The 22594-nt window shown below is 43.1% G+C and overlaps 2 protein-coding genes across 2 annotated transcripts; both read left to right on the forward strand.

The window, feature by feature from the left end:
• The first annotated feature begins 73 nt into the window (after window positions 1-73).
• Window positions 74-12943, forward strand: LOC146342829 (vomeronasal type-2 receptor 26-like). Its single transcript, XM_084808017.1, has 4 exons — window positions 74-262; window positions 1314-1541; window positions 8604-8730; window positions 12042-12943. The coding sequence occupies exons 1-4, from the start codon at window positions 74-76 to the stop codon at window positions 12941-12943; spliced, it is 1446 nt and encodes a 481-aa protein (XP_084664143.1).
• Window positions 12944-14167: 1224 nt separating this feature from the next.
• On the forward strand, window positions 14168-22506 carry LOC146342830 (vomeronasal type-2 receptor 26-like). Its single transcript, XM_084808018.1, has 3 exons — window positions 14168-14273; window positions 16511-16595; window positions 21258-22506. The coding sequence occupies exons 1-3, from the start codon at window positions 14168-14170 to the stop codon at window positions 21589-21591; spliced, it is 525 nt and encodes a 174-aa protein (XP_084664144.1). The 3' UTR covers window positions 21592-22506.
• Window positions 22507-22594: the final 88 nt, after the last annotated feature.

Here is a 22594-nt window from a genome sequence, read left to right on the forward strand (position 1 = left end):
TATATTTCAGCTCATGTATGGCTCATTTGCCCCAGTGGAGAGTGAGATGATGCAGCTCCCTTCCTTTTACCGCATGGTCCCAAATGAAGCCCATCAGTATTTGGGAATTATCATCTTGCTTAAGCATTTTGGGTGGACGTGGGTTGGGCTCTTTGTGGTGGATGATGATCAAGGACATCGTTTCTTGCAGGCCCTGGAGCCATTGCTTTCCCGGAACAGAATCTGTTCAGACTTCATAGAATGGATCCCACCCCAGCGTCCTGTTGGCACTCCAAATTTGCTTAATGCTAGAGCCAATAAAATACATCTACTTATCAATTATAGGAAATCGAGTATATTTATCATCTACGGTGACACTTATACTCTGATGTATATGCGTTTTTTTATTAATGGTGTAATCGCTTCTTGGAATGGAGAAAATGGATTAGTTGGAAAAGTCTGGATTATAACAGCCCAGATAGATTTTGCACAAGGGAGCTTAAACCGGGATTCAGATTTGGGCCTGTTCCATGGTGCAATTTCCTTCATGATTCACTCCAGTGAGCTTCTGGCATTCCAGAAATTTCTTCAGATCCTAAAACCTGATTGGACAAAAGCAGATGCTTTTCTGAAGGACTTCTGGGAGCAAGCATTCGACTGTTCAGTTCCAGACCCCAGCTTGCCGTATCAGGTCTCTGGGACATGTACTGCGGAGGAGAGGCTGGAGAGCCTTCCTGGGCCTCTTTTTGAAATGCACATGACTGGCCACAGCTACACTATCTATAATGCTGTCTATGCTGTGGCACATGCTTTACATAGCTTGTATTCATCTAGATCCAATCACAGAGCAAGAGTGGGGGGCAGAAAAGGTGAACTTCAAGAACTGCAGCCCTGGCAGGTAATGTCCACTCCATGTCATGTCAGTATTTCTATGAATAAGTTAGCACAAATGGTGTGGACAGGAGCTCAATTTATCTTCCATATATAATTGGTGAATGGCATCACACACATTGATCTTTCCTTCTAGCCTAAAGCATGTGATGCAGTAAATCTGCATCACTCTTTCTTTGAACGTTTCATTTTTTAAAATCTCCCTCTGGAACTTTGTTAGAGGAACCTGCATTTAAAAATGGGTGGGATCTAGCCATAGAGAAGGTTAGAGTAGACCCAGTTAAATCAATGGGACTTTGGTTAGTCATGTCATTCTTGTAGCATTGACTTCAGCGGATCTGCTTCATGTGTGACTAAGTCTGAATCCACATTAGCAAGGAGAGGTATTATGATTTATTTTCAGTATTGTGTAATACTCTCCTTTCTTTTTCTCTTTCCACTAGCTGCACTATTTGCTTCAAGGTATTTCATTTAACAACTCTGCTGGAGAAAGAATCTCTTTGAATAGTAACAAGGAAATGGAAGGTGGATTTGACATAATTAACTTGGTGACATTTCCAAACAAGTCATTCCATAAAGTGAGAGTTGGATGGGTAGATTCCAATGCTCTTAAAGGAAAAGGATTCTTCTTTCATGAGGACAAGATTGTTTGGCATAGGGCCTATAATCAGGTGGGACTGCATTTCTGGTTGGCACACCATAATGAACATGGGTGAGCTTCCCTTTTTCTTGGGAAATATGAGAACAATTATGAAGATTTTCCCCCCTGGCTCTTGGTCAGGATTGGGTGATATCAACAGGTGTTATAGACTTTTAATTATGGTATTAAAAATTATGCCTTCCAAATGTAAAAATCAAATCAAAACAAAACAAACAACCCTCTCAATAATATCGATAATCTATCTTTCCATCCACAGGGATTGTTGTACTTCCCACCTACACACACACACACACACACACACACACATATATATATATATATATACACACACACACACAAACACACACACATATTAAGGGAGCTGCTCATAACATGTCTATTTCTTAGCAAAATCACATTAACATTGCAGGGGTAGTTGCCAATTTTGAGAGGATCAACCCTGCCAAAATCCCTGACTGATAACTGCAGGGAGTTCAGTGAAAGAGCAATCCTGGGATTTTGAGTGTTTCATGAAGAGAATGTGGTTATAAAACTTTGTTCCTTTATTAAACTATTGTTCTAAAAATGTCAGATATGATAAAAAAAAGCCCCTTCATGGATCATTGCCTTGTTGTGGCGAAGGGGCTTGCATAACTCAGTGAAGCCATAAGCTATGCCATGCAGGGCCACCCAAGATGGACAGGTCATGGCAGAGAGTTCTGACAAAATGTGGTCCACTGGAGAAGGAAATGGCAACCCACTCCAGTATTCTTGCCAAGAAAACCCCATGGAACGTATCACAAGGCTAAAAGATATGATGCCGGAAGATGAGAACCTCAGGTCAGAAGGTGTGCAATATACTACTGGGGAAGAGCAGAGGGTACTTCCAAGTAGCTCCAGAAAGAGTGAAGTGGCTGGGCCAAAGCTGAAAGGACACTCAGCTGTGGATGTGTCTGGTGGTGAAAAGAAAATCCGATGCTGTAAAGAACAATACTGTTTAGGAACCTGGAATGTCAGATCAATGAATCAAGGTAAGCTGGAGGTGGTCAAACATGAGATGGCAAGATTGAACATCGACATCTTGGGAATCAGCGAACTAAAATGAACAGGCATGGGCGAATTTAATTCAGGTGACCATCAAATCTACTACTGTGGGCAAGAATCCCTTAGAAGAAATGGAGTAGCACTCATAGTCAACAAAAGGGTGGGAAAAGCAGTACTGGGGTACAATCTTAAAAACGATAGAATGATCTCAGTATGAATCCAAGGCAAACCATTCAACATCACAGTAATTCAAGTCTATGCCCCAACCACTGATGCCGAAGAAGCTGAGGTTGATCGGTTCTATGTAGACCGACAACACCTTCTAGAACTAACACCAAAACAAGATGTCCTCTTCATCATAGGGGATTGGAATGCTAAAGTAGGAAGTCAAGAAATCACCGGGATAACAGGCAAGCCTGGCCTTGGAGTACAAAATGAAGCAGGACAAAGGCTCATAGAGTTTTGCCAAGAGAACACGCTGATCAGAGCAAACACTCTTTTCCAACAGCACAAGAGGCGACTTTAAACATGGACATCACCAGATGGTCAATATCGAAATCAGATTGATTATGTCCTTTGCAGCCAAAGATGGAGAAGCTCTATACAGTCAGTCAAAACAAGACCTGGAGCTGACTGTGGCTCAGATCATGAGCTTCTTATTGCAAAATTTCAGCTGAAATTGAAGAACGTAGGGAAAACCACTAAGCCATTCAGGTATTACCTAAATCATATCCCTTATGAATATACAGTGGAGGTGGGGAATAGATTTTAGGGATTAGACCTGATAGACAGAGTGCCTGAGGAACTATGAACAGAGGTCAGTAACATTGTTCAGCAGGCAGCAACGAAATCCATCCCAAAGAAAAAGAAATGCAAGAAAGCCAAGTGGCTGTCTGATGAGGCTTTACAAGTAGCTGAAGAAAGAAGGGAAGCGTAAAGCAAGGGAGAAAGGGGAAGATATATCCAACTGAATGCAGAGTTCCCGAGAATAGCAAGGAGAGACAAGAAGGCCTTCTTAAATGAACAATGCAAAGAAATAGAGGAAAACAACAGAATGGGAAAGACTAGAGATCTCTTCAAGAAAATTGGAGATCTCATGGGAACGTTTTGTGCAAAGAAGGGCATGATAAAGGACAAAGAAGTAGGAATGGCGGAGAATTTCTCCCCGAAACTTCGGGGGGCTGAGCGCCAACGTGTTCGGCCCCCCGAACAAGTTTCGGGGAGAAATTCTCCACCCCCCTGCCCCCCGCACCCCCCCCCAGGACGGGACTTACCTTTGCTGAATGTCCCTCCTGGCGGCAGTTCCGGCGGGTCTTCATGCAGGGCGGGAGCTGCAGCCCATCTTTCGACCGGCTGTCACCGCCGCCATTCCAAGAAAAGAAAAGAAAAAAAAAACGCCCCCGTGATAGGCTACGTGAAGATTAACGTAGCCCATCACAGCTAGATTTGCAAAGTCAGCCATGATGGGCTAGGTAAATCGTCACGTAGCCTATCACGGGTGACTTAAAAAAAAAAAAAAGCGCGTACGGATAATGGCAGCCCCCATAGGGAGCCACCATTCCCGTTCCTTATTTGGTCGCTGTAGTCTATGTAAATGTTTACGTAGGCTATGGCGAAAATAAGGGCAACGCAAATAGCGTTGCCCTTATTTTCGCCGTAGTCTACGTAAACATTTACATAGACTACAGCGACCAAAAATGAACGCGAATGGCAGCTCCCTATGGGGGCCACCATTAGCATACGCGCTTTTTTTTTTTTAAAGTCACCCGTGATAGGCTACTTGAGGATTAACGTAGCCTATCATGGCTGACTTTGCAGATCTAGCCGTGATAGGCTACGTTAATCGTCACGTAGCCTATCACGGGGGTGTTTTTTTTTTAAACTTTGGAGTTCACGGCCGGGCGAGGCGAGGCGCCTCCTCCCCGGCCTGAATTTCGGCCGGGCGAGGTGGGAAGCCACCCCCCCGGCCTGAATTTCGGCCGAGTGAGGCGGGAAGCCTCCCCCCCCGGCCTGAACTTCGCGGGGGGAGCAGCAAAGCACCTCCACCCCCACCGCGAAAAAGCTTCGAGGACAGGTAAGTCACTTTCGTCCACCCCTACAAAGAAGGCAGGGACCTAACAGAAGCATATGAGATTAAGAAGAGGTGGCACGAATACACAGAAGAACTATACAGGAAAGATCTGAATGTCCCTGATAGCCATGATAGTGTGGTCACTGAACTTGAGCCGGACATCCTCGGGAGTGAAGTCAAGTGGGCCTTAGGAAGCATTAGTAACAACAAAGCTAGCGGAGATGACAGTATTCCAGCTGCTCTATTTAAAATCCTAAAAGATGTTGCTGTTAAAGTGCTGCATTCAATATGCCAACAAATCTGGAACACTCAAGAATGGCCGCAAGACTGGAAAAGGTCAGTTTACATTCCAATTCCAAAGAAGGGCAACGCCAAAGAGTGTTCAAACTACAGCACAATTGTGCTCATTTCACATGCCAGCAAGGTGATGCTCAAAATCCTTCAAGCTAGGCTTCAGCAGTATGCGAACCGAGAACTACCGGAAGTACAAGCTGGGTTTCTAAGAGGCAGAGGAACTAGAGATCAAATCGCCAACATTCGCTGGATCATGGAGAAAGAAAGAGAATTCCAGAAAAACGTCTATTTCTGCTTCATTGACTACGCTAAAGCCTTGGATTGTGTGGATCACAAGAAACTCTGGCAAATTCTTAAGGTGATGGGAGTACCAGACCACCTTATCTGTCTCCTGAGAAACCTGTACGAGGATCAAGAAGCAACAGTAAGAACCAGACATGGAACAACTGAGTGGTTCAAATTGGGAAAGGAGTACAACAAGGCTGCATATTGTCACCCTGCTTATTTAACTTATATGCAGAGTGCATCATGAGAAACGCCGGGTTGGATGAATCACAGGTCGGAATTAAGATTGCTGGGAGAATTATCAACAACCTCCGATATGCAGACGATACCACCCTAATGGCAGAAATGGAAGAGGATCTAAAGAGCCTCTTGTTGAGGGTGAAAGGGGAGAGTGCAAAAGCTGGTTTGAAACTCAACATTAAAAAAACTAAGATCATGGCATCTGGCCCCATCACTTCCTGGCATATTGAAGGGGTAGAAATGGAAGCAGTGACAGATTTTACTTTCTTGGGCTCCAAGATCACTGCAGACGGTGACTGTGGCCATGAAATTAAAAGACGCTTGCTCCTTGGGAGGAAAGCTATGGCAAACGTAGACAGCATAGTAAGAAGCAGAGACATCACCTTGCCGACAGAGGTCCATCTAATCAAAGCTATGGTTTTCCCAGTAGTAATGTATAGCTGTGAGAGCTGAGCGCCGAAGAATTGATGCTTTCGAACTGGGGTGCTGGAGAAGACTCTTACGAGTCCCCTGGACTGCAAGGAGGTCAAATCAGTCAATCCTAAAGGAAATCAACCCTGACTGCTCATTGGAAGGACAGATACCAAAGCTGAAGCTGAAAAATTTGGCCACCTAATGCAAAGAGAAAACTCTCTGGAAAAGACCCTGATGCTGGGAAAGATTGAAGGCAAAAGGAGAAGGGGACAACAGAGGATGAGATGGCTAGATAGCATCACCGATGCAATGAATATGAACTTGAGCACACTCCAGGAGAGAGCTCATGACAGGAAGGCCTGGCGTGCTATGGTCCATGGAGTCATGAAGAGTCGGACACGACTGAACGACTGAACAACAACAACAATGATAAAAATGTTCAGAACTAATAGACCTGCAAAGTGACAAAAGAATAGGTCCGGCAGTTCATGTGAAAGGGCAATCTTCAAATTTTGGAAAGAAAGGACGATTCACTTCCTTTCATTATTCAAGATGTACCTCGAGGTGCACTTTATAGCAAAGTATCTGGGCAAGAAATATGCAGAGATTCAGGAGGATGGGTGCTGGCTAGGGAGAGATGACCAAAAGCCAAGCTTTTTCATCCTGAAGCATGGAGGCATTATAAGTAAGTAAAATTTATTACACTTGCAATACCAGCCAAGTGAAGTAGCGCTGTAAATACAATAATATACAAGTGATACGAGTGAGTTAGAAAAACAAGTAAAGAAGAATTATACATCACCAACTCATAATATTTAAATATTTAACGAATTAAATTTTATCGAACAAGTGACATCATCCCATGCCGACACACAATTTCATTGACACAGCATCTAGCCACCACCTTAGAAGTTACTTGTGAATTCTGGTCAGCCAAGAGATAATCCGTATAAAACAGATCAGAAATCTTGGATGTGGAGTGGTATATCAATATAATAAATAAGTAAGTAAGTAAGTCGGTAAGTAAATAAATATATAAATAAATCATCCCCAGGTAGTCCTTATAAAATAGGGGTAAGAAAGATCTGCCAAAAATCATAACAGAGGGAAAAATGCAGCAGTGTTTGGCCCACCAGGCCAGCATCTCAGGGCCATAAGCGCTCAGAGTATAAGCTTCTTTTATATGTCCCCTCCATAAGTGCAGAATGTAACATTGGACATGGCCAGCATGAATGCTTTCCTGTATTTTGGAATGGTTAGAGTAGTTCAATAGGTTGCAGGTTAGGAAGATCACCCCCTATATCTGAATTCAGAGTACTGGGTAGATACTCGTGTAACTTGTTGTCCAAATACACTGGTGTACATCCCCTTTGGCTTTTGTATGGCCCAGGGACAGGATGACATTTCACCAGAAACCCAAATTGCGTAGTTGCTCGTCCACAACCCTTTTCATTGTGACTGAAACATATCACTCAAAGTCAGAGGGGCCAAACCTTGATGGACAAATATTAGTTTTAACCCCAAATTTAACGTATTCATCCAAACCTGGCATTCAGCTGATATTTGGCCTGTCTTTAGACATAGGAGGATGCTGGGCACACAACTCGGAAGGCCTAGAATATTTCTCAGGAATTTTCTTTGGGTGGATTCCATAGCAACAATATTACTATAATATTACTAGCCACGATAGAGTGGCTGGGTGCCCAGTCAGATAGGCGATTAATACATTTAATAATTTAATAAAATGAAAATACTATAAGCACACAGCTGAGCACCATATAACATTTGTTTTAACACCTCGGCAGAAAAACCTTGGAAAGCTGATGATATGCGCTGACCTCCTTTGGCAAAGAAAAAAAGAGATGAACAATCTAACGACTCCTCTGAGAAATAGCCTGAGAGATCTGAGTTCTCCAAGAGCCAGACAACTGGAAAATTACTCCCTAACATTTGTAAGAGTTAGCCTGCTCAATAGGATCCCATTTATCTGCCAACAATGTTTAGTCTGTTTTTGAGTGATGAATAAAACTTTAGATTTGGCATAATCACCAATTTTTCAGTTTTACAATAAATATCCAGGGCTCTTAATAACTGCCTCAGGCCAATGCATGTCAGAGAAAGAAGAATCGTGTCATCTGCATATAGTAAAATAGAGAAAGGTCGATTTTACTGTATGTTGGGCTGCTGCAGACGCAAATGGCATCCTGCGTAGGGGACGCAATTTGTGTCCCTACGCTAGACTGTGATAGGCTACGTATATATTTACGTAGCCTGTCACGGCTAAAGCAAGGATGCAAATGGTGTAGGGGATGCCATTTGCGTCCCTGCTGTTGGCCATGATTGGCTACATAAATATATACATAGCCTATCCTGGCCAACGGCAGGGATGCAAATGGCGTCCCCAACGCAGGACACCATTTGCGTCTGCAGCAGCCTGGCAGCGGGTGGAGGCCCCGGTGCGGATCTGCCCGGCCGGCGGCTCCGCGGAATGGCCACAGAGCGGAGCCAGCCAGGCAGGATTCTGGGGGAGAGGAACAGATCACCTCCCCCCCATCGAAGATTTCAGGGGGAAGGATGGATTGCCTCCCCCCACCTGCAGACCCCAGCATAACCAGGTACCTGGGGTTTCATACACCCCTAGATTCTTCCATGTCAAGTGATCACTTCTTTATTTGTACATCAGCTGTAGATTTTTTTTTTAAAGAGTACCTCTTTTACCTCATCTTAAACATTCTTTATACATAGGTTGTGCCAGTTTCTATCTGTAGTGCCTCCTGCCAGCCTGGGTATCAGAAGAGAAAGAAGGAAGGGGAGAAGTTTTGTTGCTATGATTGCAATCTGTGTCCAGAAGGGAAGATTTCAAATCAAACAGGTATGTGATGGGATGCACTAAATATTCCAGCAATTTGGGTTAATATAATACCATAGTACCATTTTAGAAGAGAGAGTTCTCAAAGTGTGCATGTCACTATTCGGTAGGTGTCAGAAATTGATCTGCATCATTCATCCTGACCCATTCAAACATTCCCAAATTAGGTGAGATTTTTAAAATCATTATTTATGTACTTTACTGTAATTATTTAATTCCAGGAACCTGAAAGGAATTTTCAGGAAGATCTGAATCCCCACCACGATTTCAATGAATGTCAATTCGAACATTCCCCTGCCATGCATAGTGCTTTAAATTTCTCACCTCGTGAATAAGTCTGAAAATGGTTTTTCTTTTTAGTTTTTTCTATTCATTTGATTCATTTCCAGTGACCATAGCAAGTGAAAGCTGTCAAACACTTCAAAATAGTGAAGCTTTTCATCACTAAACGATCTGCCATTGCTGCCAGAAATTGCAGAAATCCACCTGTCTGTGCTCATTGGGGTCTGTGGCAGAATTCTCCACCACCCCTAGCTACATCTGCAGGAATTTGTTTGTGTCCTCATTTTAACTTGTGCCATGATAGTGCGAGTGCCCAAAGAACCCAGGTTGACCTGCTGTAAATAATCGTAATCACGTAGGCAGAGTTCTGTGAGTGCTGTCCCCCTGTATGTTCATTTAGTGATTCATTTCAATACTTGCTTGCTTCTAACATTTGTTAGAAGCAAACCCTGCTCTATCTGTTCATAGTGCAATGAGCCCATTTCCTGCCCTGCTGAAACATTTCAGGCAGGAGGTGGCATTTGCAGGTGGGAAAGAGGAGGAAGAGACACTGCAAGAAAGGGGTGGAGCTCAGCCTATCAAGGTGGGCTCTGCCTAGACTCAGCATCTTCACTTCCGGGTTCCCACCCTCCCCCCTAGAACCAGTATGAATCTAGCTAGGCACTCCCTTTTGGAGGGCTGAGTAGGAATTTTTGCTTGCCACTGATTTGCATTTGTGTTCAGGTGTTTTCACCTACTCCCTACCTGAGCTAGTAAAATTAAGATGGGGGGCAGGTTAAATAGGTTGATTTGGAGTTGGCAGGGATGTGCAGGAATTTTAGGTTAATAGATTTGGTGAGCACTCTCTGGCACTTTTATGGTGATCAGCAAGAATGGAGGCCTGATGCAGGGGGGCTGTGTGACCCTTGAGGAAGGATATGGTGTACCTTTGGGTACCATCCTGCCTGACCTACTCGGAGCTGTGTGGCACTGGGTTTCCCCACCTTTATATTGATGTGTAGCCTAGACAGGTTGCTGGGCTCAATCTGACTCCTAACTTTGACAGAGTGGCTCACCATAAGGCAGGCTAGTTGTCTGCAGGAGATGGTTTAATACATTCCCACACTTCTCATGCAGATCCTGGGTGGGGTGAATCACTCATGTAAAATAAATAGGTCCTAATTTATTCAAGCTCTCTTGATCTCCAGTGTTCCTACTGCATCCACAAAAAGAAAGGTGCAATGCTTTATGGCAGGCGTGGGCTGCCACCTTTCACTGACCACAAATGACACCTGCCACTGACTGACCACTGACATTAATGGCTGCTCCAGAAAAGAACAACAACAACCACAAGCAGCAAACATTTGTTTACAGCTATGGAGCAGTAAATAGGTCAACTGTATCTTCTTATCACGCTAGATTTGACCGAATTACCTCTCTGTAATGGTCCCTGCCAAATTTCAGCAATGATCTCTCTCTCTCTCTCTCTCTCTTTAACATCACCATGGGGCATAGGGGAATTGTGTGGGGTGCTGGGAGGTTATGGCCTCAGGATCTGTTTGTGCAAAGTGGGCCCTGTAGCCCATACTTGCCCATCCCTGACTGATGGTGTGATAAAATAAATATATTTTCTGACAATTCACAAGTAACCTAAACAGTGAAACTAAATAATAACTATTAAATATTTTACTGCTATTACTAATAATGAAAATAAGCTGCAGCTGCATTCGGGACTAAGCAGATCTCCTCTCGTGTACCATCCGTAAACTGTTTGGAGTTCTCCATCTTCCAGCATACTATTCCTTGGTATTCTTTTGATCTGCTGAGAATTTCTTGTGAGTTCCACCAGAACAAATGTATATTTGATTATGTACACTCACCTTCCCCAACCCAAAGGGTGTATTTCTGTGCTTCTGGCTGATCTATGACCAATTCTTTTATGTGCATATTATGCTTACTAGCCCTGAATATTCTGATGAAAAGTGCTAGTGGACATGCACTTCCTTACCTTGCCATACCAGAAGAAACATAAATTTTTCTCATGTTTTAATTTGAGTAAAAGTTACAGATAGACACACAAGCACACACACAGAGGGGTGTGATAGCCCTTCTCTTTTGAATGTATTGTTGCTTCTTGTGAGCTTCTTGTTAACTCTTTCTATTCCAACTTCTAATAAACTGGAGTTCCCAAGCTTCCTAGGGAAAAGGGATAGTTGAAATGTTAGAAAGAGGAAGAATTCTTAGAGAAATCACAGAGAAGAATTTTAGCTCTAATACGCACTGGAAGGAAGAATGAAATTGAAGGGCTGCCCCTTATTTAGTAACAGAAATGCTATCAGACAGATGTGGACAACGTTTTTACTGCAAGGGTCACATGCAGGGGGAGGTGGCAGCTCAGGAATACAGATACCTGCATGTGCAAATGCACAGACACAAATATACACTCATCACCCACTCATCCATATTTCAAGGAAAAAGATGAGGAGGCCTCGACTGCTCCATTAACCCAACATGAGTCTTCTACAGTCAAGGCAGAGGCAGGGAATCCAAACGTAATGTAAAGCTGAGAAGTGGGTGTGAAGTCATGAGCTATTTGACCATTTTAAACCATTGGGATTTAGGATAATCATTCACAGGGCAGAAAGTTTCTAACCATGAACACCCATCAGAGGATCATTCCAGGATGTTAACCTGATGAAGGAAGGGTTGGTGGTCGGCCAGCAGGATGAGGATGAGATATCAATTAAACTTCTTCATGAAGAAGTTACCATTCAGGTGATGGACCCCCGAAAGTTGCATTTTGTTCTTTTCTGAAGGTAGCATGACAAGGCAGATCAGAATGGCATATCTCAGGCAGAAATGTAATGGTGGTGGATACATTTAGTAGTATCCCTCTGCTAAATCAAAATGCCTTCCCAGAACAGGAACTCCTCATGTGAAACTACAAGAAAAGAATTGGCAGAAGCAGAGACTCCAGAGTCAAAATTAATCATGGAAATTAGTTCCAGTTCACATATGAATAAGCATACTGATCGCCCCTTCTCTTTTTTCAGACATGAACGACTGTTTTGAATGCCCAGAAGATCAGTTTCCAAGCAAGGACAGAGATCAATGCATTCATAAAAGTGTAACCTTCCTGTCCTATGAAGAACCATTGGGGAAAAGTTTAGCCACAGTTGCCATTTCATTCTCCTTGGTCACGGCCTTTGTGCTGCAAGCTTTTATTAAGTACAGAGATACCCCCATAGTCAAAGCCAACAACCGGGGCATCACCTACACTCTCCTTATTTCTCTCCTGCTCTGCTTCCTCTCTGCTTTGTTATTCCTTGGCAAGCCTGGGAAACTGACCTGCCTTGTCCAACAACCAATGTTTGGTTTGATCTTCTCAGTGGCTGTTTCTTGTGTGTTGGCCAAAACCATCACAGTGGTTGTAGCTTTCATGGCCACCAAGCCAGGATCTTGCATGAGGAAATGGGTGGGGAAAAGGCTGGCCAACACCATTATACTTTTTTGCACCCTCATTCAAGCTGGCATTTGTGCCATGTGGCTGGCAACCTCTTCCCCATTCCCTGATATAGATACGCACTCAGCAACTGAAGAAATCATTGTGCAATGCAATGCAGGTTCGTCCACCATGTTTTACCTTGCCCTGGGCTACATGGGCCTGCTGGCCATTATCAGCTTCACTGTGGCTTTCTTAGCCAGGAATTTGCCAGATGCTTTTAATGAAGCCAGGTTTATCACCTTCAGCATGCTGGTGTTTTGCAGTGTTTGGTTGTCTTTTGTTCCAACCTACCTGAGCACCAAGGGGAAAGACATGGTTGCTGTGGAAATCTTCTCTATCTTAGCTTCCAGTGCTGGGTTACTGGGTTGTATCTTTTCCCCCAAATGCTACATTATTATGCTAAGGCCTGAGCTGAACAAGAGGGAGCAGCTAATAAGGAGAAAGAAATAAATGCGGAGTGGGTTACATGTGGCCAGTTGTCCCCCCCACCCTGCTTTTTTTTTTTTTTTGATGTTCCCTAACAATCCCCACACTGCTATCAATGCACTAATAAAGGACCATCACCGGCTATGAAAAAAAAACTCATTTCCCCTTTCAGTCAAGGAACACAGGGAGTGTACACCTTGCTTTAATGGAAAATCTCAGACCCACAGGGCTCCCGGCAGCATTTCCTTAGAAGGAAAAATGCAGCTTTTTTCTCACTCTTGAATTGGTGCTTCTGCAGTGATTACTGTGGCAGAGAGGCGTGTGCAGCCACTGGTGGGTAGGAATGGAACCCCAGGCTCTGCAAAGTTGCCCCCTTTCCCAAAATATAGTAGCAATCTGTAATAAACTGTAGTTCCTCAACAGGTCAGGACTCTTTGGAAACATAACTCCTTCAAGGAAGGGATGGTGTTGCTTGGGGGAGCCTTCAACTCAGTAGTTAATTCCTCTTCAGACAAGTCTAGACTAAAAACCTAAGTAAAAAGAGATCATGGGAGATGTCATGGAATCAATTTACAAAGCACAACTCTGTCTTCCGGGACTGTCGATCATCATTTTAGAGGAATTTAAGGACTAGGGAAGTCAGCCACATCATGATCATGGTTGAAGATGTTTTTCTTTAATATCTTTCTAGAGCAATACAACAATGGAACCAATGACTTAGGGAGGTAGTGGGCTCTCCCACACTGGAGGCATTCAAGATGAGGCTGGACAGCCACCTGTCAGGGATGCTGTGACTTGGATTCTTGCATTTAGCAGGGGGTTGGACTCGATGGACTTTTTGTCCCTTTCAACCCTACCATTCTACATAGGGATGCACGAAACTCACCTCCGAGTGTGCCAGTGGTATTCTGCGGGGGGGAGGCGATCCGTTCCTCCCCCCAGATTCATCCCCAGCTGGCTCTGCTCTGCAGCAAGTCAGCAGAGCTGCCGGCCATGTCCGTCCACGGCCGCCCTGCCTGTCTTCAGATGCAATTTGCGTCCGGCGTAGCAGGCGCCAATTGTGTCCCTGCTCTTTGCCGTGATAGGCTACATAAAGATTTACATAGCCTATCATGGCAAACGGCAGGGACGCAAATGGTGTAGCAGGCGCCATTTGCGTCCCTGCTCTATTCTGTGATAGGCCACGTAAAGATTTATGTAGCCTATCACGGCAAACGGCAGGAATGCAAATGGTGTCTGCTACGCCGGATGCCATTTGCATCTGAAGACAGCCAGAAGCAGATGGGACAGGTGGCAGCGGCTGGCCGGCAGAAGGTAGGATCCGGCCCTGCGTGGTTTTCCCTGCATGGCAGAGGTGAGTCTTTCGTTCTGCTGCGAACTCATTGGAGTCTGTGGCGGAATTCTCCACCATCCCTAATTCTATGATTCTATGATTCTACGATCTCACATTGGACATGCAATGATCAAGCCTAACCCATATCCATGACTGCATCTTCCTGCTTTCTCTAGGCTGGGTGAGAGTGAACAGAAGACCTCTAGGTTACTTACTGCCTTGTACAAACTGGCAGAATTCTTAAACTGGATGAATTAATATTTCCAGAAACTGATTGTGCACTGACTGGAAAATCCCGCTTTTCATTCATCCTTTCTGGAGTAGTAATGTTATGGTCTATGAAATGAATATACATATATGGATTACACACCGATGTGCTGGATGTTTTTCAGTAAATAAAATAAGATATTCAGGAAGAAGAAAGAAACAGATATCCTGTACTGTTCAATCCTTTGCTAACAGTGTTGGATTCCCACCACTAATGTGAACAAGTCAATACAGTGGCATGGCAGCATTGGGTAAGGAGACATAGTTGTAGGTTGTCTGGCATTTCTATTTTGCCTTTAACATCAGCTGGTTGCACTGAACTTTTCCCACAAAGATAAACAAAATGACCTAACTCTTCAAAGAAAGTGTGAAGCAGTCTTGGAGACACAGGGGTTAACCCCACTCCCCACTACTGATACAGCAGGCAGCCATGTCCCTAACCATAATGACATGCATACAAGGGACTCCTCTGCATAAGGGGTAGCAAATTCAGTTTTACAGTAAATATCCAGGGCTCATAATAACTGCCTCAAGCCAATGCATGTCAGAGAAAGAAGAATCGTGTCATCTGCATATAGTAAAATAGACAAAGGTCGATTTGCCAGTTTAGGAGGGTATTGGAAGTACTTTATCTTAGCAAGATTTTGCAGGAAATCTCTTGCAGCAGAAAGGATAGTATTATTTGTAATAAAATATAAGCAATCAAAACTTTAAGCAGAGCCCCCACCATCACCACCACCACCACACTCCACATAGTAAGAAATAACGCAACCGGTCACTTCCCTTCCTTCTCCACTAAGGTGCTACATTTTACTGAACAGAAATGGAAGACACTGAGAATTTTGAATAAACACTCAATAGAACTCAATCCCTCACTGAAAGCACAGTGATAGGAGCTGATGGTAAAATAAGGTGCTCTAGGATTAGAAGGTGGACTTCACAGTCACTCAGCTTCATGCTATCCCCTGCTCACAGTCAGTTTATCATCCCATGAAAGATGCTCTTTGCCAGAGACATCATGTCTGGGCATTTCTGAAGCACAAGTTGCAAATGAAGCCTCATTTTAGAGTGGGTTTGTTTTTTGTTGGCTTTGGAGGGAAGCTTACTTTATCTTGGGAAGCAACAAAATGTATGCTTAATCCAAGTGTCCCAACATTTCCCATGCACGTTCCTCGTGATTAGGCTGCAAAATGTTCTCATAGCCAGGTGTAACTTTCCAAACTAAAGAGAGATTAAATATTAAAGCCCCATATGAATGGGCCAAAACAGGACTGTGGGCCAGTAGTGGGCATCCTTGCTTTTGTGGGATGAGGCATTGAGCTGAGTAGAACATTTCATTTCTCCAGCTTCAGATATGGCTCAGCCAACCAACAGACTGCAAACTATGGATGTATGAAACGCTTACCATGCTCCATTCCGGGGCATCCGTGGTGGTGGGGAGGCACTCTGTCCCTCCCCCCGGAATCCTCCCTGGCCAGCTCCGCCTACGTTGGTCCTTGAGAAGAGAACATTGCGTGGGGAGGGAGAGGATATGATAATGCTTTGCACTTTGTGGACTGTGGGCTCTTCTCTCCTGAAATGGGGTTATTTCATGCCATGCTGTTATTTCATGCCATGCTGTTATTTCATGCCATGCTGTCTTGGATGATAGAGAACAGGTTGAAGCCCTTTTACGTGTGATAATACTTTATGTACTTGACAAGCATGATCATATCTCCCCGCCCCCTGCTCAGTCTTCTCTTCTCAAGGCCCAACATACCCAGTTCCTTCACTCTTTCATCGTAGGATTTATTGCCCCATCTCCTGATCATCTTTGTTGCCCTTCTCTGAATTTGTTTATCTAAATCCCTGTTAAACTAGTGTCCAGAACTGGACACAGTATTGCGGGTGATGTCTGACCACCGCAGAATAGAATGGAAGTATTACTTCCTGTGATTTTGAAACTATAGTTCTGTTGATACAACCTACAATTTCATTTGCCTTTTTTACAGCCACATCATCACATGTTGGCCCATACGCAGCTTGCGATGGATTACTACTCCAAAATCCCTTTCACACATACTATTGCCAAGCCAGGTATCATCCATCTTTTATCTGTGCTTTTATTTTATTTTTCCTGAATGAAAAACATTGCACTTGTCTCTGTTAAATTTCATTCTGTTATTTTCTGCTTAACCTTCTAACCTATCAAGTTTATTTTGAACATGGTTCTGTTTTCTAAAGTTTTTATTAATGACTTGGAGGAAGAGATTTGTTGTTGTTCAGTTGTTAAGTCATGTCCAACTCTTTGTGACCCCATGGACCATAGCACGACAGGCCTTCCTGTCCTGCGTTCTCTCCCGAAGTGTGCTCAAGTTCATATTCATTGCATCGGTGATGCTATCTAGCCATCTCATCCTCTGCCATACCCTTATCCTTTTGCCTTCAATCTTTCCCAGCATCAGGGCCTTTTCCAGGGAGTTTTCTGTTTGCATTGTTAATTTAAGAATGGAATGGAATGGAACCAACTGCCTAGGGAGGTGGTGGGTTCTACATCACTGGAGGTATTCAAACAGCGACTGGGCAGCCATCTCTCAAGGATGCTTCAACTGGATCCCTGCACTGAGGAGGGGTTGGACTTCATGGCCAAAACGGCTCTGTGGTGGAACCGCCCCATGGTTTTATTTGTTTAAATGCAGTGTTAAGGGTTTTTATCTTCTCCATACATTGGAGGTTGCCTGGTGGTTGTGTGAAAATATATGGAATGATAGGAGTGGCTGAGTGCCTGGGGCCATGTGATTGGTCAGTGAGAATGTTGATGGGAGGGGATGCTGGAGTGAGTTAGAGTGGGTAAAAGGAGGCAGTTTGAAGATACATGAGAAAGAATGGGATTTGCTTTCTTAGTTTAAACATCTCCTGAGCATAGAGAGTAGTGGTTGGTGGTTTTAGGCCTCCGTTTAGCTTAGGTTAGGTTAGGAGGTTAACATATAAAGTAACTAAGAAATAAAAATCAGATTCAAGAAATCTTTTAAAGTTCTATCTTTATGGTAACCTAAACAAATTAGTTTGATTCTTTTATACTGAGTCTGTACTTGATTCATCATCACATTACTTATACTTAACCTAGGTAGAAGTTAAAAAAGGGCACAACTCACAGACACAATTATACTCTAGGGGGAAAAGAGTATAATAAAGGTGGTAAAAGGTGGAAGCCTGAGGTGGGTGGGAACAAGCTGCCCAGGCTGAAGCAAAGATGACCCCCCCCCATCTCGAGGGACCATAGGCTGGGTGAAGAGAGGAGCAGTTTCATCACCGGGACTTCAAATTTATGATTCTTTGACTTCATGGGCAGCAATTACTGCAGGGATTTCCTTGCCATCTGGAACTCACCTGCTTCTTGTCCCTCTAATGAGAAAAGAAAGTTGTTCAGTTCTAAAACAAAAACAAGTTTGTGATCCATGTTTTCCTTGAGAGCCAAGAAATAATTACTTTCCTTGTTATTATCAAAATCACTGTAATCCCCCCACATTCCCCTTGAGAACATTTCAGTGAATTTTAAGATGGTTACAAATGAAATAAATCATGAAGCAATTAGGAAAATGGTTACAAAATCTCTGACACTTCAGATCTTATCGTCCAGACTGTGTATGGGTTGTCTCTGTTGGCTTTGGATGGAATCCATTTGTAAATTTGCTGGGGATGCAGGAAAGAAAATAGCTCTTCCAATATTAATTACATTGGGAAAATCATGTGCCTGACACCCTGCCCTCTTTAGCCCAGAAGGTGGTGTAGATGGATTCAGGAGGTTTTACATTTAGAGAATGCCTTTGCTGCCAGAAGAGTGGGCTGGTAGTGTTACTGTTTTTGCTTCTGCTTCTTTTCTGGGTTTCTGAAGTAGATACAATGAAATGTCTCACAACTGAACCTATCCCTGTTCCACATGAGTCATATCAGTCAGGCGACCTCCTTATTGGTGGGATGTTTTCTCAGATCACTCACCATTTTTCAGAATTTTCTTTCAAGGAACTTCCTTGGCAGTCAACCTCTTATTTTACACTGTAAGGAAATGCATTTCTCTATCTATTTCCACTGGAAATTAAAAAAAAACAAACAAAATTGGTGAGGGATCATAGACCCTGTCCTTCTGGGTACATTTGTTTTCAAAATTAAAAAGTGTATGCATTTTAATTTGCTTATATGGATGACGTCCTGCTCTTATAATGTGAGATCTCATTCTGGTATTTCTGTATGTGTTTGCGTGTGCATATGTGTGTGTGTGTATGTGTGCATCTTTGGCAGGATTTTTCTTTCCCCGTGCCATATTTGAGTAAGTGTGGAATTTTTATGGTGCAATAAATGGCAAGGTGTGAAGAATCTCATGGAAGTTGTTGGTACTCCAAAAGTCACACATGAAAAGTCACCATTTGCAGAAGTTTCAGAATTTGTTGAAATTAGAAATGTTTCAGGAGAACCTCCCCCCACCCCCAAAGTTGAGAATATTCAGGCTTGTGAACAATAAAACATGTATAAGCAGATTCAAAACAGGAAAAGAAACAAAACAACAATAACAACAAATGTTTGCCTAAAATAACTGATGCAAGGTAAATGCCCGTACCCAATAATGACCTGGGAGTGGTAGAAGTTATGAAAATAGCCCCCTCTAATAGCAAACAGAAATAAATGCTGAGAGAAATGAAGCTACAATGGGGGGGCTGTGAAATGAGAGGGAGGTAGCAGCATGTTTGGGAGTATCTGTTTTGCAGGGGTATGAAGAATCATAATAACACACATTTTAAGTGGGCAACAAGTCCCCCAACAGTCAGTGAATGTTGCCCATGCTCTCTTGCTTCAGGATGTTGAGCATCAGCTGGAAAAAAAATATTGGAAAACCAAGAGTTGAAGGGTTGAGGGATAGAGTGGGATTCTTATAGCTGATAGTTTCTTGATAGAGGCCATGGCTATCTGGCTGGAACCCTGAGGACGAGCACTCCCACTGCCAGCTGAGGATATGCTACAACATTCTGTTGCAGATCCAACTTGTTTGTAATGATAAACTTGGCAGCAGCCTTGCCATCTCTTATTGCTATTTTTTATTTAAAATTCAGACCTGTGGCTGGAAACAGAACAGAATTCAGTGGGACACACCAGTTGTGCTGAATTTAATGCACTAGTTACATAGCTGGGGAAAAAAAAAATAAGTTGAAAAAATAATCCCTACCACTACAGGGTGACGATATACTACAACATTTTGTTGCAGATCCAACTTGGTTGTGTTGGTAAACTTGGAAGCAGTCTTGCCAACTATTATTTCCTTTTATTTAAAATGCAAGCCTGTGGCATTTTAAATGGATGCGACAAACCGGCTGTGCAGAATTTGCGGCACTAGTGTACAAAATCCTAAGTCAGTATTGGACATTCGTTTGTAAGGATTAAGAACTGAGTTATTCTCTTTTCAGTTGTGTGCAGAAATTCACATCTTTATCTCACAAGGTTAACTGTCTCTTTTATAATGTGCTGCTTTCTCTTTGCTGCCTCTTCCTTGACTTTTCTTGCAACTTTTCTCTCTAGTTCACAGCCAGGATTTGTCCTGTATTCTAACACTTATGAAAACTAATGTGTGTATGGTTTTGTTTTGAAACAGAATTGTCTGCATGGTTTCTCAATTTATATACATGATGCTACCATAATCTTTATTTTCTCTGAAAACTCCATCTTGTTCTGTGTACATCTTCTTGCTATCGACAGTTCCCCCCACCCCCACCCATCAACTAGCTTGGAGTGATTGCATGGTTAAAAGATAACTGGAAACATGTGGAACAACCATTGCTGTATGGGGTTGATGCCCGAATCCAAAAGCAGGTGTGGGAGACAAGTGTCACTCGAGAGCTTATATGACTCCAACTCCCATCAGACCTGGCAAGCATGGCCAAATCTCAGGGATGCGGGCAGTTGTAATTCAAAGATATCTGGAGGGCCACACTCTTGTCCTAAATATATAGAGATGGTGAATAAAACAGATCTACTATCAAGAAGAGCAGAAAGGGGTAATGATTTGGGGAACTGCATTGAAAGTCTGTGGTACAGCTTAGGTTGACAACTACATTCTTGTAATAATGATCTAGCAAAAGGTCAGTACCAGCTGTCATCATAGGCAAAGTGTGACAGCTGCCTGAGTCTGTCAGTACTGGGAGTCAGGGGAATGCAGGGAGAAATCCAACAGGTACTTCGCAGCGATCCTCTTACACCCTGCTAATTCACTTGCGCAGGGTCCATCATGGCTTGTGCAACAGTGATTTAGTGCTTCTGGGGCAACCCAAAACAATGGGAAAATCCTGTTTCTGGAAGGAAGCAGGTCAGTGAGGTCATGGAAGGGAACCCCGGAAATCTCCCTCCTTCCAAAAATGAGTGTTTCTGCAAATTTCTGGGCTACCTCCAGGAATGGCTATATCTCTCTTGCATACTTAGTGGATCCCACTTGTGCAATACTATTTGTAGGACCCAACATTTCTGTAATGGAATCAGCAGAGAAGAAATGAATTGTCAGGGGCATAAATGCCCCATTCCATTCTGCCTGCAGGAAGTTGTTGAAACACATATCTTGGTTGGGCTTATGAAAGGGAGCTACGTACTTATAAAAGGGCATGCTTAAGTTGAGTAAATAGAACCAAGCAGTATGGACAAATACTGGACAAATACTGTGGTAAATTAATTTTCTGTGTTGTAGAACTCCAGTGAAAAAATGTTTATCTTTATATGCAGTGTGGTGACAAAGTTCTACCAGCACGTCTTGTCCATGACTTTTGCTATCGGGGAGATAAATGAGAACCTCAAGGTCCTACTGAATGTCACACTGGGATTCCACATCTATGACAACTACAACACTGCACAGATGACCTACCGTACTACCCTGGATCTTCTCTTCAAATCTGATAGATTTGTCCCCAACTATGAGTGTGATACCCATAAAAAACTTGTAGCTGTCATTGGGGCCCTTTCCTCTGTTACCTCATTCCGAATGGCTCACATCTTAAGTCTCTACAAGATTCCACAAGTAGGAACTATGAATGTTATGGCACTTTCAGTGGTCTTGTAAGCAATTCACCTTCAGCAACTCAGATAAGTCTTTGTTTTGGAGGGCAGAATCCAGCCGTGGCCTTGCACACACAGCAAGCCCATGGCCCTGCTGACCTGCCCCACAGCTCCACCGACCTTCTCCCTTTTTCAGAAATGACTAGTTCTACCTTTTTCAGGGCTTGCTCCCAGAAACCCTAAATCCCCATTTCACAAGCTTTAGGGGCTGCTTGAGGACTGAATTCAGGTGGGGCCCTGGCTCCACACTCATGGGCAGTGTTAGGCTCTCTCCTCTAAAAAAAATACTTCTCTGAAATCTGAAGATCAACACCTAATGAGGAGGAGATATAGAAGGCATATCAAAGAAGAGTCAGAGTATAGTCAGATGCTTTTATGAGACTTCCGTCTCAGAAATTTTATGACCGTATCCCCACATTTCAAGAAGAATCATCAACACTTCTAAAAACAGCAAATTCAACCTAACATTCACCTTAGCAAATATCAGTTGCATTAGATTACATGACCCTTAGGCATCTCTCCTAATTCATTTCTACAATGAGAATGCATTTTCTTTCAAATGGACACTACTTCGAGACTGCTGTTAATTGTCAAAACAAGTGTGGATCATAGAGATATCAGGCCAAGACAGCAGTGGCATCAGATGGGACAGCAGAACAACTGGTGTGCAGGAGACAAAGATCCGAAGGACAACAACCCACCCCTTAATCCCCAGCACTGACATTTTGCCACCACATTTCAGTGGAGCAAAGACCTAAACTAAAGATCTGTGTTTTGTATACCGGCATGGGTGAAAAATGGTTCATGAATGTGGAATTAAATGAAATAACATTTTTCATATTTTGCCTAATAGATGCATTTATTACTTTAGTATAACTTATCTCACAGTGCCAAGGTTAAATAAAGTACATCTTTGACCATTCTTTAAAGTGAGGATTTTGCTCACATGCATTTTCTCATAGGGTTTTTTTTATTATTATTCTTTCAGATCACATATGGCTCATATG

This window comes from Heloderma suspectum, chromosome 6, assembly GCF_057233095.1.
Source record: "Heloderma suspectum isolate Gila_16-S chromosome 6, 16-S_ref, whole genome shotgun sequence".
NCBI lineage: Eukaryota > Metazoa > Chordata > Lepidosauria > Squamata > Helodermatidae > Heloderma > Heloderma suspectum.

What these genes read in the sequence shown, in the direction of transcription:
- LOC146342829 (XM_084808017.1), top strand. Translation starts at nt 74, where the DNA reads ATGGTCCCAAATGAAGCCCATCAGTATTTGGGAATTATCATCTTGCTT. An exon ending in GGATCCCACCCCAGCGTCCT is followed by an intron (nt 263 to 1,313) that starts GTTGGCACTCCA and finishes TCTTTCCACTAG; the next exon opens with CTGCACTATTTGCTTCAAGG. An exon ending in GGCATAGGGCCTATAATCAG is followed by an intron (nt 1,542 to 8,603) that starts GTGGGACTGCAT and finishes CTTTATACATAG; the next exon opens with GTTGTGCCAGTTTCTATCTG.
- LOC146342830 (XM_084808018.1), top strand. Translation starts at nt 14,168, where the DNA reads ATGCCATTTGCATCTGAAGACAGCCAGAAGCAGATGGGACAGGTGGCA. An exon ending in GTTTTCCCTGCATGGCAGAG is followed by an intron (nt 14,274 to 16,510) that starts GTGAGTCTTTCG and finishes CCTTTTTTACAG; the next exon opens with CCACATCATCACATGTTGGC. An exon ending in ACATACTATTGCCAAGCCAG is followed by an intron (nt 16,596 to 21,257) that starts GTATCATCCATC and finishes CTTTATATGCAG; the next exon opens with TGTGGTGACAAAGTTCTACC.